Below are 15331 nucleotides of genomic sequence, written 5' to 3'. Positions count from 1 at the left end.
TTACAGGTGAGCCTCCAAGACACAGAAATGGGTATCCAGGAGCTTGCCAAGGTCACTTTGCTGGGACAGTGGACCCACTACTCTCCTATATCCCAGTTTTCTTCATCATTTTCCTTTACTATTTTTATTTTAGTCTTTTTTTTTCCTAGATCTGACACTGGCTTCAAAATGAAGGAATTCACCAGCTCCTAATCTAGACAGTTCACAGAATTTATTTTCGAACTGTCCATCAAGCCCTGTCGAGTTACTGAAGACCTTGGTGTTGATCTGTTCTGTAATTACTTTGTAGGGTAGAAAATTCCCCTGTGGGGTGGCGCCTGTGGCTCAGTGAGTAGGGCGCCGGCCCCACATACCAAGGGTGGTGGGTTCAAACCCAGCCCTGGCTGAACTGCAACCAAAAAATAGCCGGGCGTTGTGGCGGGCGCCTGTAGTCCCAGCTGCTCGAGAGGCTGAGGCAGGAGAATCACTGAAGCCCAAGAGCTAGAGGTTGCTGTGAGTCCTGTGACATCATGGCACTCTACTGAAGGCGGTAAAGTGAGACTGTCTGTACAAAAAAAAAAAAAGAAAGAAAGAAAATTCCCCTGTAGAGTGTTCCCACAAGAGTCTAGATGACCATGTCTTGCAGTTTTTGTGCATTACCTAGAAGATAGCCACAGTGCCCACAGGATTCCTCCCAGAGAGAGGATCCTGGCCATGCACATGGGCCTTTTGCAACTTCTGAAATAGATGGGGGGAGCTTGACCTTCCTCCTCTTCCCCATGCCTTGCTCAGAACATGTAGCCAGGTGTGGCTCCTGCTGCTGGAAGGACTTGGGTATATGGTAGAATTTGCAAATGCCAGGGTTAGAAAGAAGCTTATAAGACCTTTTAGTCCACATCTTTGGCTTGGTATCTGAGGTCTGGAGAACGTAAGAGAATTTAATGAGGTTGCCCACTATTGCCAACAGAGTTCACAGTCTCCAGAGACTCTATTCTAAAATTCTTTTATCTACCAAACTGAGGGAATGGAAGGTGTTAAATAACTAACTACATACTCATTTTGTGTAACTTTCTGTTTCATTGTTGATCCAAAGTTTAACCAGTAAGCTTAGAGCAATGTCTAGCTCAGGGTAGGCATTCGGTAAACGTTTATTGAACAAAATTCCTGACTCCAGATTCATTGAGATGCATGAATGTGCGTGAATCACTAAATTTTTTTTTGCAGTTTTTTTTGGGAGGGCCAGGGCTGGGTTTGAACCCACCACCTCTGGTATATGAGGCTGGTGCCCTACTCCTTTGAGCCACAGGCACTGCCCAGAATCACTAATTATTATCTTGGCTATCACATTAATAACCTACTAAGTAAGTGTGCAAACTGTCCATTGCTCCACCATTGGATGACGTGGCCTGCCCTCTGTTCACTTCTTTAGAAATTCCACAGGTGTCCTTAGATCAGCATGAATAATCCAGATACATCTAGTAATGTCACTGATACTTTTCCAGCCCAAAGCAAAGCAATCAGCCAGATGGTTAGGCTCAATGCCTTGTCTGGGGAAATAAACCTGTGTTTCCATTAGAACTTCTTACATTGCCAAGGCTTACTCATCCTCTCCCATTGGGGACCACTGCCTTTCCTCACACTTCCCTGTCTTGGCTGCTTTTAACCTCTCCTAGGGACCCCAGGGAACAGCGCCCCTTCCTGCACTCGGCCTTATCTCTCACTTGGGCTGTGTCAATGCAGTTGATGCATCTGGTGGTTGCTGTGGTGTCCTGCTCTGCTCCTTATGGAGCCTCAACCCTCTTGGGGCCACTCCTTCGACCTTTGGTCCTCTACAGCCATGCCTAGCTTCCATTCTGAGTAGGAGACTGCCATCTGCAGCCCTGAAGCCAGCCAGGAAGAACATGCACCCTCTTGGGCTTTTTCTATCCATTGAACTTTTGGTCTTATAATAAAATGGACCAAATGGCTGCCTGCACTCAAAGCACCTCTCCTTCCTCTCCATAGCTGGGCTAAGTTGGAATTGCATTTATTATTTCAGGCCTACCAAGTATTGAGTGTGGGAAGAAGAGACAGCAGGGTCTTAGAGGGGCTCCATAAACTGCTATACCCACCCTGTTTTTCCTGATATCCAACTTGCCACCTGTCTAGGAGCCACAGGCTGGTTTCAGGACCCTGCAGGGTCCAGATCAGCTCAGCGCATCAGCAAGACTTCCCTGGGCCCCGCACGGGGGGCTGCTGTGCTCAAGAGTTTATGGACTTGGGATTCATGGTTTCTCAGGCCAGACCCACCTGCACCATCTGCCTCCCCCCAGCTGCTTAGTAGACAGTACGCTCTCTGCACCCCTTACTCCCTACCCCAGCATTCTTGTGGAATACCATTCAGTTGATGAAGGAAGATTTGGGGGGGCATAGGAGTAAGGAGATACAAGCCCCAAACCCCACTGGCTGGTAGCAGGTTTCTGGCTTATATTCACTGCTGATTAGCAACATGAAGCTATATACTCAACCTTCTCATTGCTTTTATTTTAGGAAGATGATGAGAAGCTTATTGAGGAAATCCAGAAGGAGGCTGAAGAGGAACAGAAAAGAAAGAATGGAGGCAAGAGCTCCCTGTGCAACAGAGCGACAGCCCTCCCTGCGGCCTAGGGGCCACATGGGGGCTCCCGCTGCTGGCCCTCAACCCAGCCAGGAGGGTGGGGAAGTACTGCCCCTCAGGTGTCCACCCACAGCCTACTGCTATCAAAGCCTTGGAAAGCCTTGGCTATGATTTGGTAACTCCTTGATGAGGAAGTCCCAAGGGGCAGGTTTGTACTCAGGAGACAAACAGAAGCTGAACTTGACTAGGGAGGCAGTAGGCCCACACTGGCCCTTTCGAGGTTAACAAAGGAGTGGGGTAGAGGTGCTAAGGGTGGCTCTATGTGGGTGAATGAGGACAGGCTGCCTTTCCAGGCCACCACTGTAGAGCAGGACAGTCTTGGGGAAGTGCAGTTTTGTCCTTGGTTTCTTATAGTGGAGTTGGGGGTAGGCATAGGTTTCATGTTCTGTGCTTTAATCAACCTTGGGGCACCATCCCTCCTGTGTCCAGAGATGAGTGTGCTGCAGGTCCTAGGTCACTCCCACACATCCCAGCTCCCCTTGGTTCCCTCCAGTTCTTTAGGGCAAGACTAGGGTGGGTGTGTGCCTCATCCCAGCCTAGTTCCAGTGAAGTTGGTCTAACCCATTTTTTTCAACAGCATCCCATCTCCCTTTCAGAGAACACCTTCAAACGCATCGGTCCCCCACTGGAGAAGCCTCCCGAGAAGGTGCAAAGAGTAGAAGTCCTCCCAAGGCCTGTCCCTCAGAACCTACACCAGCCACAGATGCCTCCCTATGCCTTCGTGCACCCACATTTCCCCCTGCCGCCGGTCAGGCCCATGTTCAACAACTTCCCGCTCAACATAGGCCCCATCCCAGCACCCTATGTGCCCCCTCTGCCCAACGTACGGGTCAACTACGACTTTGGCCCTGTCCACATGCCCCTGGAGCACAACCTGCCTATGCACTTTGGCCCCCAGCCGCGGCATCGCTTCTGATGGCCCAGAGCCCTGCCTGATTCCCACCCCCCCAGAGTCCCAACCAGGCGGTCGTGGAGCCCCTGTGAGCAGGCTGAAGGAGAAAGGACTTGTCCCACACTCCCTGGGCAAATAGCATCACTAATGCCTTCCAAGGAGAGGTGGAGGGTTTGACTTTCTGGACGATAGGTTGGTGCACTCCCAACCTCCCAGAAAGAGCCACTGCTCCTTGAAGGGTGGCCATAAGCTGATGACCCTCCAGGTGCTTGTACTGGGATCGATCTCTCTCACTGGGCCAGAGAAAAAAGGGCAACAAAACCCTCTTCCTGAAGAGGTCTGCCATCTCAGCAACCTGTGCAATGGCCCTGTCTCTGCTGTGTCACTCAAATCCCTGCAGAAAAAGATAGAGAAAATGATTTTCCTCCATTTCTGCTCCCCAAGCAAGTAACAGAAGAACACTCAGAATTAAAAACCACATAGGCCTCCTTTCCCACAGCACCAGTGGATCCATAATAAAGATGAAATAGCAAATAGTGGGGTTTGGAGAGAACTGAGAGATTGGCACTGCCACCCATGCCCGGGGCCCATCAAGAGTAAACCCTTCTGCTCTGTGTCACGGCATAGTCCAAGGTCAGGGAGCTATAAGCATTGCCTTTGAGACCCAGAGGCTCAGGCTAGGGGCATCAAAGGAGAACTTGGGGTTAGTCCAGAGAAGTAGCAGAGCCATCCACAGATCTGGGAAGTCCCATGCACTGAGCTGTGCACTATGGCCCCTCAGGACATTGCCCAGTGTCAGGAGGGCAAGACACTGACCCTCACATCCATGCCCAGATGCCACCATGGTGACCATTCAGGCGGCCTCTCTTTTAAGGCCTGTTTAGATCAAAAAGCAGTAGAGAACCATCTTGTGGTGTGTGTTTTTTTCTGTCATTCATCTAAAATGTTTGTTCCTGTTTACTCTGAATTTATCCAGTTTTCGGTGGCCTACTTGAATTTCTAGAAAGTCAAACTGAGAAATCAGTTACCCAGGCCAAGCAGCTGCTAAAGGCTGGATAGTTCTGAAACTTTGGCCAAACAAAAGATCTTGGGGTAGCTGGGAGAGGCCTAACCATCCTGATGGGCAGTCCCATTGCTGGAGGAGCACTCACCAGATGATGACAGTTTCACCCCCAAGATTTTCTGGGGGAAGAAGTGGGTTTCCCTAGAGGGCAGATAACTCCAGATGCTACCTGGCTGGGTGCCCACACAAGGCACTACTGGCCTGCTAGCTGTTGCTGCACTCTGTGGGGGCAATGCCCAGCTCCTCGCTTACTCCTGTTATGTTTTTTCAGTAGTTGGTGGTGGAGGTAGTTGGAAGGTGATGGCCTGGCCCCTGGGGGATGAGGGGAGCTGTCGGTGCCCCAGGTCGGATGAGAGCTCAACCAGCCTGCCTGCCACATTCCCAGCCACCTTCCTTCATGTCTGGTCCAGGTCTCTGGCTGTACCTGCGGAATGGCAGCAGACGTCACTTTGTCCTCCAGTGTTGGAAGACACTTCCTTGTCCTGTTGCCATGGGGTTCTGAGAGGTTGGGAGTGCACAGATCTCAAAGACGTGGTTGTGCCCATTGCCTTTGGGCTATGCTGTGTGTGGCCCCTAGCAGGGCTCTGCCATCCGGGGTGTCATGAAGTGGGCACTATCTTACCACTGGTGGCTCCTCAGAGGTATTTCAAGGATTGAAGTGGAAAAAATGTCTTAGATGCCCGTTCTTTCTGCCTTTCCTCAGGATGCAGGCTTAGAAGACAAGCGGTCCCCCAGGCAGTGGCTGGGGGTTGCAGCCACTGCCCTAGAGCCCCTCCTGTTGGGCTGCTTAAACTTTGCTACTAGCCTGAATGACAGTGCCTTGGAAAGGCGGGCTCCATAGGGCAGTGACAGGATTCTAATGTACCTTAAATGCAAGTTCCCTGGGCTTCCCTAGGGAGGGACTCTGGGAACAGAGAGCTCTAGCAGATGGGATGTGGCTCCTTCAAGGGGCAGAGACCGGACTAAGGGCTCTGGCTGTTTCTGTGGCAGCTTCAAGGACAGTCCTGGGTTGCATTGCATGGCAGGTCCCAGCCCTGCCAGGGTAGAGGGGAGACCTGAGTGATGTTGCCCCTAAGGCCCCAATCCTAGTTCTAGCTGTTTCTGGCCACACTTACCCTGTAGGGAGGGAACTAATGCCTTTCATCTGATTCCTAATAGTCCCTGAGCTGATTACAGGCAGCCCTCAGGCTGCACACAAGCATGGTAGCCAACTCCCAAAGTGGCCAGAATGACCTGGACTCTGCAGACCCCAGTGTTCAGAGGTGGAAGACTGTGCCTTGGGCCCCTCCTGCCTGTACTGGTGACAGGGCTGGAGAGAAAAGAGCCTGGTGGTCTCTGACTGGCCAGCAAGTGTCTGGTTCAGGAGACCCTGGGGCAGCTGGCACCTTCATTCTGGGCCACAGGCCTCACTCCCCATGGGATGAGATTGTCCAGTGATAGTCCCATTTTACTTGCCTTAAAACTGGAGAAAGGAATCTAGTCCTGCACTTAGCAAAAGATTTAAAGGCTGAAAAAAAAAATGTGCATGATCTGTCTCTTTGTATAAAAACAGCAAAAAATGATAAGCAGTTCATTACAGTTTTTCTTTACCTTCTGGTAGTAAAAATAGATTAAATCTGTTTAAACTACTGTGTGTAAAAAGCTTGTATAATATGTAACTCAGACTTTTGTAAATAAATGTTTGTGCACTCTGCTCTCTCTGGCTTCATTTCTCCTCCATGTCCACAAGTTGCAGGGGCTGCAGCAGCCGCAGCCGCCACCGCCGCCTGAGCTGGCAGATGCCTTGTGAGCAATTCAGTCTTAGCTGGCACCCACTCAGCTCTGGAGAGGAAGTTCTTGGCTGGGTCCCAGCAGGAGCAGCCCTTCCCCCCCAAGAAAAGAGGTGCGATTTCCCCACCTCTCACTCACCCGAAGGAAGAGCAAGTGACCTGTTAGGGGAATCCTAATGAATGCTACCCAGGCCCAAATCAGGCACAAAAGATTTGTTTGTGTTTTGGCACAGAATCCCTTTCAAGAAGGTAGAAAAGGTCCCTCTTCCCTGCCCCTTTTCCTAGGTGTAGCTGTCTTGGCTGGCCTTGAGGATCCTAGAGGTTGGGTGTAAAGTTCCCAAGAATAGGAAGTGCCTTAGCTGAGAAGCCTGGCAAGGCACTATGGATTTGCCCTACCTGGCTGGAGGGGCTGCAGTCGCTGGGCCCTACCCCTGCACAGTCCCCTGCAGCCAGCTGCCCCATCAGCACCTCCTGCCATATGCCAGGCCAGGCAGGAATGAGACCCTAGACCTAGAAGGGAGCTGAGGGCACAGGAGAGGTAGTGACCTCCAAATACAGGCGGACATGGCTCTTTTAATGGGACTGTCCTCTCCTCCCATTAGCCTGTCACCCAGTCTAGAGCACAGTAGTGCAACATAACTCTGCAAACTCGAACTCCTGTGTTCAAGTCATCCTCTTACCTCAGGCTCCTGAGTAGCTAGGACTGCAGGTACCTGCCACAACACCTACCTAAGGTTTTATAAAGATAGGTCTTTTTTTTTTTTTTTGTGGTTTTTGGCCAGGGCTGGGTTTGAACCTGCCACCTCCGGCATATGGGACTGGCGCCCTACTCCTTGAGCCACAGGCATCACCCAAGATAGGTCTTTTTTTACAGCCACCTAATCTTCGATAAACCTAACAAGAACATCCACTGGTGCAAAGACTCCCTATTCAATAAATGGTGCTGGGAGAATTGGATATCCACACCTTTCTCCACTCAAAAAAATTTTGGAGACTTAAATTTAAGGCATGAAACAATAAAAATTCTCAAGAAAGAGTAAGAAAAACACTGGAAGATATCGGCCTGGGCAAAGACTTTATGAAGAAGACTGCCATGGCAATAGCAACAACAGCAACAATAAACAAATGGGATTTAATTAAATTGAAAAGCTGTACACCCAAGGAGACAATAACCAAAGCAAATAGACAACCTACCCAATGGGAAAGGATATTTGCATATTTTGAATCAGACAAAAGCTTAGTAACTAGGATCTATACAGAACTTCAATTAATCCACAAGAAAAAAACCAACAATCCCATACATCAATGGGGAAGGGAGATGAAAAGAACCTGCTCTAAAGAAGTCAGACGAATGGCCAGCAAACACATGAAAAAATGCTCATCATCCCTAATTATTAGAGAAATGCAGATTAAAACCACCCTGAGATACCATCTAACCCCAGCAAGAATGACCTATATCACAAAATCTCAAAACTGCAGATGTGGAGAGAAAGGAACACTTTTACACTGCTGGTGGGACCTTTTTGGAAGGAAGTATGGAGAAACCTCAAAGAACTCAACCTAGACCTCCCGTTTGATCCTGCAATCCCATTACTAGGCATCTATCCAGAAGGAAAAAAAGACTTTTATTATAAAGATACTTGTACTCGGCTGTTGATTGCAGCCCAATTTACAATCTCTAAAATGTGGAAACAGCCTAAATGCTCTTCAACCCAGGAATGGATTGGCAAGCTGTGGTATATGTATACCATGGAATATTATTCAGCTATTTTAAAAAATGGAGATTTTGCAGCGTTTGTACTAACCTGGATGGAGGTGGAACACATTATCCTTAGTGAAGCATCACAGGAATGGAGAAGCATGAATCCTATGTATTCAACTTTGATATGAGGACAATTAATGACAATCAATGACATGGTGGGGTATGGGGGAAGGGGTGAGCAGACAGAGAAAGATGGAGGGGGTGAGGGTAAGGAAAAGAAAAAAGAAGAAAGAAAATAGTGACTAATTCTCACATAAATTGGGTTTGATTTTGACTAAAGTACATTATTTAAACATTAATTTTTACTTCAACTTCTTAATATGTTGTTTAGAATACAGGATACTGCATCATCATTTATAAGTGAATATGTTTGTAATTTCCCCTTTATAATAATATATTTTTTCTAACTTTAATATCAGGTGTATCCAGATTAAGTAGAATGATTTTGAAGTATTTCTTCTTTTTCTATTGTCTATAAGATTTGGCATGATCTATTTTTTTTAATTATCTTCTATCTTTATTTATAAATATTAGCTGTCTGGGCTGCACCGGCCCCGTATACTGAGGGTAGTGGGTTCAAACCCAGCCCCAGCCAAACTGCAACAAAAAAATAGCTGGGTGTTGTGGCAGGCGCCTGTAGTCCCAGCTACGTGGGAGGCTGAGGCAAGAGAATCACCTAAACCCAGGAGTTGGAGGTTGCTGTGAGCTGTGATGCCATGACACTCTGCCAAGGGTGATAAAATGAGACTGTCTCTAAAAAATGTATATATATATTAGCTGTCTATTCTTTGATACTTTGGGAAAAAAATAAGTAGTCAAAGCATTCTATAATAGACATACTCTTATTTGACAATGTAAATGTTACTTTGCATTACTATTATTATTATTGCTTAATACTTTATTGCAGCAATCGTCTGATTTCTTTTCTGAATGTATTTGTCTTCGTTCTTTGCGAGGTTTTTGTTTCTGGTCCCTATCTTAAATGTTGTTATTGTTGTTAAAGTTAAAGCCTTTTTAATTTTGTGAATGCAAAATATGGAAGCCTAATGAACACATGTATGTGAAAATAAAAATAATTAATTTAAAAAAATAAAGATAGCTTTTTTTTTTTTTTTGTAGAGACAGAGTCTCACTTTATGGCCCTTGGTAGAGTGCCGTGGCCTCACACAGCTCACAGCAACCTCCAACTCCTGGGCTTAAGCGATTCTCTTGCCTCAGCCTCCCGTGTAGCTGGGACTAGCTTTTTTTTTTTTTTTGTAGAGACAGAGTCTCACTTTATTGCTCTCAGTAGAGTGATGGCGTTCCACAGCTCACAGCAACCTTCAACTCCTGGGCTTAGGCAATTCTCTTGCTTCAGCCTCCCAAGTAGCTGAGACTAGAGGCACCCGCTGCAACGCCCAGCTATTTTTTTGTTGTAGTTTGGCTGGGGCTGGGTTTGAACCCACCACCCTCGGTATATGGGGCCGGCGCCCTACCCACTGAGCCACAGGCACCGCCCATAAAGATAGGTCTTAATATGTTGCTCAGGCTGATCTTGAACTCCTGGCCTCAAGGGATCCTCATACCTTGGCCTCCCAAAGTGCTAGAATTACAGGCGTGAGAACCTATGCCCAACCCAGCACCTTCTTAATTGAACAATTTATCTTTTTATTCCCATGTCTGAGAAAAAGCATACTGAAATAAAGTTTCAAGAGAAAATTTACCCACATCCCCAGCTTCTAAACAATTAGTTGTGTGTTTTTTGTTTGTTTGTTTTTGAGACAGAGTCTCAAGCTGTTGCCCTGAGTAGAGTGCTATGGTGTCACAGCTCACAGCAACCTCCGACTCTTGGACTTAAGCGATTCTCTTGCCTCAGTCACCCAAGTAGCTGGGACTAAATGCACCCACCACAAGTCCCGGCTATTTTTTGCAGCTGTTGTTGCAGTTGTCATTGTTGTTTTAGCCGGCCCAAGCCAGGTTCAAACGCAGTGTATGTGGCCTACCCACTGAGCTATGGGCACTGCCCACCATTAGTATGTGTTTTTAACATCTGTGCCACCCAGCCCTTGTTCCTGTTCATGTTCCATCTTCTACACATTTGCAGCAGTATCACAGACTCCTGTAGTTTCAATGTATAAGTAAAGGCTGTATGCATCCATTCCACTACTGTCTTTGTTTCCATCCTCCACTGTAAGTTACCAGTGAGGTACCTCCCAGCTTGCCTAGTGCCAGCCACATGCTGTAAAACACCTACCCACTTCCGGGGCTTCTGGGCCTTTGTTGGTTTTCTGGGTTTTTTTGAGATAGTCTCATCATTTCACCCTTGGTAGAGTGCCGTGGCACCACAGCTCACAGTAACCTCCAACTCTTGGGCTTAAGCGATACTCTTTCCTCAACCTCCCAAGTAGCTGGGACTACAGGTACCCACCACAGTTTTTTTTTTATGCAGTTGTCATTCTTGTTTAGCTGGCCTTGGTGTATGTGGCCGGTGCCCTAACCACTGAGCTACAGGCACCAAGCCTGGGGCTTTGTTTTTACAAAATTTAATACCTTGCACTGCAACTTGCTCTTTTCACCTAACAGCCATGAACTGTTCTCAGTAAGATAGATCTTTCTGCATCTAATTTGTTCTTTCTGTGCCTTCCAGATATTCCTTTGTTTAGATTTGTCACAAGTTATCATACCATTCCCCTATTAAGAAAAATGTGGAGGCGGGTGGTGCCTGTGGCTCAAAGGGGTAGGGCACCAGCCCCATATGCCGGAGGTGACGGGTTCAAACCCAGCCCTGGCCAAAAACCACAAAAAAAAAAAAAAAAAAAAGAAAAATGTGGAGGCTTGGCGGCTGTGGCTCAAGCGGCTACAGTGCCACCCACAGACACCTGAGCTGGCAGGTTCAAATCCAGCCCAGACCCCGCCAAACAACAATGTTCTGCAACCAAGAAATAGCCAGGTGTTGTGGTGGGCGCCTGTAGTCCCAGCTACTTGGGAGGCAGAAGCAGGAGAATTGCTTGAGCCCAGGAGTTGAAGGTTGCTGTGAGCTGTGATGCCACAGCACTCTACCCAGGGTGACAGCTTAAGGCTCTGTCTCGAAAATAAAAAATAAAAAAAATTAAAATGTGAATACATTCAGTGTTTTTGCCACCACACACAGCACCTCAGTGAATGCTCCTTAACCGGTGCTTTGATGTTTCAGAAGATATATTTTGTTTGTTTGTTTGTTTGTTTTTGCAGAGACAGAGTCTCATTTAATGGCCCTCGGTAGAGTGCCATGGCATCACACAGCTCACAGCAACCTCCAACTCCTGGGCTTAGGTGATTCTCTTGCCTCAGCCTCCCGAGTAGCTGGGACTACAGGCGCCCGCCACAACGCCCGGCTATGTTTGGCGGGTTTTCTTTGTCTTTTTGTTTTTGAGACAGAGTCTCAAGCTGTTGCCCTGGGTAGAGCGCTGTAGAATCATAGCTCACAGCAACCTCCAACTCTTGGGCTCAACCGATCCTCTTGCCTCAATTTTTCTATTTTTAGTAGAGATGAGGTCTCGCTCTTACTCAGGCTGGTCTCAAACTTGTGAGCTCAAGCTATCCACCTGCCTTGGCCTCCCAGAGTGCTAGGATTACAGGTGTGAGCCACTGCTCCTGGCCCCCAAAAGATACATTTCTAAAAGTAGAGCTGCCGAATCAAAGGGGTGGCAGTCGGTCTATCCTGATGGCTTTAGCTGGATTCCTCTCCCACAAAGACTTGTCAGTTCTCATAACTAACAATATACATTCCTCATAAATAATAAAAATGAATCTGAAAAAAAAAAAAAAGACTTGTCAGTTCTATCACAGATGAGCAGCTGGCCACAGGCTGTGGTCTTGCCCCTCAGTAATACATCTTATGGCCACACTGTGTCTGTCCTAAGATACATCCTCTGGAATCTGAGTCATCACTTGTACCCTTTTTTTTTTTCCCTTTTTTGAGACAGAGTCTCACTTTGTCACCCTCAGTGGAGTGCTGTGGTGTCATAGCTCACAACAACCTCAAACTCTTGCGTTCAAGCAATCCTCTTGCTTCAGCCTTCCAAGTAGCTGGGACTACAGGTGCCCACCACAACGCCTGGCTATTTTTTAGAGACGGGGATCTCACTCTTGCTCAAGCTGATCTCAAACTCATGAGCTCCGGCAATCCACCCTCCTCAGCCTCTCAGTCATCTTGCTTTTCTTTCCCTGTTTCCAGCATTCACAAGACATGAGCAAGTGCTTCTGAAATAGCATTTTTAATTAGCTCTCTCCCTTTGACAACTTTGCATGCCTTCTCGCCGAGTGTCTTGCAGTCATCTTCCACCACTGGTGTTCAGCTGGTAACACTCACCCCACGGTCATCGGTCCTTGGGTCCCCTGGAGGGAACGTGGTCACTTCTCTGGTCTGTGCTTTCCCTCGTGGCCCAGGGTGAAATCTGATCACCAGTTCCACCCATGGATCCTTCTCCCTTCTGCAAGTCTGGCAAGATGGCCCAGGACTGATCACTGGCTTGGCTTCCCTATAGAAGGTGTCAATTGAAACCCATGAAGAAAGACGTGGCGTGCACACAGGCTGATGGTCAGGTTCCTCTCTCCCACTCCTGTCTGGCCTCACCCACAGTGGGGCGGTGAAGCTGCCCTGAGGCTATTTGGTCAGTTGTCCTCAGAATGCTGGAGGGCCAGGTGCTGCAGGCATCTCAGCCCAGTTGCCAGGCACTGGGCAAGGCATTGAGGACTGTCCTGGCAATAAAGGGGGGATCATTTCAGCATCTTCCTCAGGCTGTGACAGTTCTGAGACAGGAGACAAGAAAGGTGCTTGGCGAAAGGCAATACAGAGCAGCCATGGTGCTGGTCGTTGGCACAGAATGGTACTAAATCCTTACCTTGGGCCCCGCCTCTTCACAAGCTGCGTTGTGCCTCACCACTTTTTTTTTCTTTTGAGACACAGTCTCATTTTGTCCCCAAAAGTAGACTGGCGTCATAGCTCAGCAACCTCACACTCTTGGACTCAAGCAATCCTCTTACCTCAGCTTCCCAAGTAGCTGGGACTATAGGTGCCTGCCACAACAACCAGTTTCTTTTTTTTTTTTTTTTTTTTTGCAGTTTTTGGCGGAGACTGGGTTTGAACCCACCACCTCCTCCGGCATATGGGGCCAGCGCCCTACTCCTTTGAGCCACAGGCACCACCCAACACCCAGGTATTTTTAGAGACAGGGTCTTGCTCTTGCTCAGGCTGGTCTTGAACTCCTGAGCTCAGGCAATCTACCCACCTCGGCTTCCCAGAGTGCTAGGATTAGAGGCATGAGCCACTGCACTAGGTGCCTCATCAATTTTAAGGTGACTCCTCTGGGATAAAAGACTGGTCCCCTAACCAGACCAGCGCTGCTCACCTTACTGCTAACCCTACATCCAGCTGTTGGGCGCTGAATGCCCAGCCACAGCCTGCAGATGCCTACATGTCTGGCCACTCATCTGAGCCCTGAGCCTGCCTGGGTATGGGATAGGGCTGAGCCCTAGGACGGCACCACTCAGCTGGGCAGGCAGGAGCTCTCAACTCAGACATGCACCCCAAACACCATGAGCCCCCATGGTGATTGCTATCAGCTGACACTCAGATACAACCATAGTTCCTGCGCATGTGCCCTCAGCCCTCAGCAATCTGGCCCAGCTCCTTTCCTCTTCTGCCCAGCCTGCCAAGGGCCCCAGTGCCTCTTCTACCACATTCTAGTGGCCAAAGTGAACCATAGGCCACCCCAGTGGCAAGGGGAACAGAACACCACGCCCAGCCCACTCCAGAGGCCAAATTCTGGTCTGGCTGTGTGTGTAATGGGTCACAGCCCTGTAGAGACAAGGGTTCACATGCACAAGGGTCCCCCAGATGGCTCAGCAGGGACCTAGATGCCCTAGCTCTCTAAGCCCTCTCGCCTATCCTGTCCTCTCTGTCTACCCAACTGTGGTTCTCTAGCTCTCTCTTTCTCTCCCACCAGCCCCTGCTTATTTTTGAAAAGCCATGGTAAGAAAATGAGCACAGGCCAATCACAGTGGGAGAGAAGTGGTTTGAGAGACTAAGGTGGGAGGACCACCTAAGTGCAGGAGTCTGACAAAGCTCCAGCCTAGGTGACAAAGCTCAAAAAAAAAAAAAAAAAAAGATAAAAAGATCACAGCTCAAAAAAAGAAAACTACAAAACAAAACAAACAAAAAAAGATAACAGCCTAGAATGAGACCTCTGAAGTGGCCTTGCTATCAGAGGCGGTCATCAGGGGCCTTCACCTTCCAGAGCTCCGAGAAAAACACAAGGAGTTGTAAGGGTCAGAAAGTGTCCTGCAACAGAAACCTGGACATGGCCCAAAGGATGGCATGCAGGGCCTGAGCTGAAGACACAGGTGGCTGTGGCTGTCCCTGGCCCAGTCTGTGTCAGCCACTGGCCCAGGTGACCTCAAGGCCACCTACCACCAAGAGCCTGGAACCAGGCCCAGGTGGCTCCGGGGTGGGCCCCAAGTGTGTTGAGGTCACTTTAGTCTGCACAGCATCCCAGCCTGCTCAGCCTAGGACCCTGGGGACACCAGCATGTCCCACAGGCAGCTCCCTCTTCTCCCTTCCCACACAGAGCGAAGCCAGCAGGGAAGCCAGGGACCCACCAGGCCTGAGTACAGCTGCGGGAGTCACAGTGCTCTGTCCCCAGCCAGCTGTGCCAGGTCCTGGACTCCTGACCACTTTTTTATTTTGGAGGGGCTGACTGCCTGGGTTTAATTTCTACTCTTGGGTGGTGCCCATAGCTCAGTCAGTAGGGCGCGGGCCACATACTCCCAGGCTGGCAGGTTTGAACCCAGCCCGGGCCAGCTAAACAACAAAGACAACTGCAACAACAACAACAACAAAAATAGCCGGGCGTTGTGGGAGGCACCTGTAGTCCCAGCTACTTGGGAGGCTGAGGCAAGAAAACCACTTAAGCCCAAGAATTTGAGGTTGCTGTGAGCTGTAACGCCATGGCACTCTACCAAGGGCGACACAGTGAGACTGTCTCAAAAAAAAAAAAATCTGGCGGCGCCTGTGGCTCAGTCGGTAGGGCGCCGGCCCCATATACCGAGGGTGGCGCGTTCAAACCCGGCCCGGCTGAACTGCAAACCAAAAAATAGCCGGGCGTTGTGGCGGGCGCCTGTAGTCCCAGCTACTCGGGAGGCTGAGGCAAGAGAATCACTTAAGCCCAGGAGTTGGAGGTTGCTGTGAGCT

The 15331-nt window shown here is 48.9% G+C and overlaps 1 protein-coding gene and 1 pseudogene across 6 annotated transcripts in view; one reads left to right on the top strand and one right to left on the bottom strand.

The window, feature by feature from the left end:
• RNF216 (ring finger protein 216) overlaps positions 1-6286 on the top strand; it is a 210443-nt gene extending 204157 nt beyond the window's left edge. For 4 of the 5 annotated variants that reach the window (XM_053556823.1, XM_053556826.1, XM_053556824.1 and 1 more), the window contains 2 exons: positions 2509-2578; positions 3213-6286. In XM_053556823.1, the coding sequence (XP_053412798.1) occupies positions 2509-2578; positions 3213-3571 (429 nt within the window). In that variant the 3' untranslated portion in view covers positions 3572-6286. The remainder of the gene's footprint in view (positions 1-2508; positions 2579-3212) is intronic. The other variant, XM_053556827.1, reaches the window with a different exon arrangement.
• LOC128562170 (RING finger protein 11-like) overlaps positions 1-15331 on the bottom strand; it is a 293543-nt pseudogene that overhangs the window by 132705 nt on the left and 145507 nt on the right. The gene's annotated exons all lie outside the window — the stretch shown is intronic.

This window comes from Nycticebus coucang, chromosome 12 (genome assembly GCF_027406575.1).
Source record: "Nycticebus coucang isolate mNycCou1 chromosome 12, mNycCou1.pri, whole genome shotgun sequence".
Classification (NCBI taxonomy): Eukaryota; Metazoa; Chordata; class Mammalia; order Primates; family Lorisidae; genus Nycticebus; species Nycticebus coucang.
Note: the sequence above shows the minus strand (reverse complement) of the source record. Positions and strands in the feature narration are given on the sequence as shown.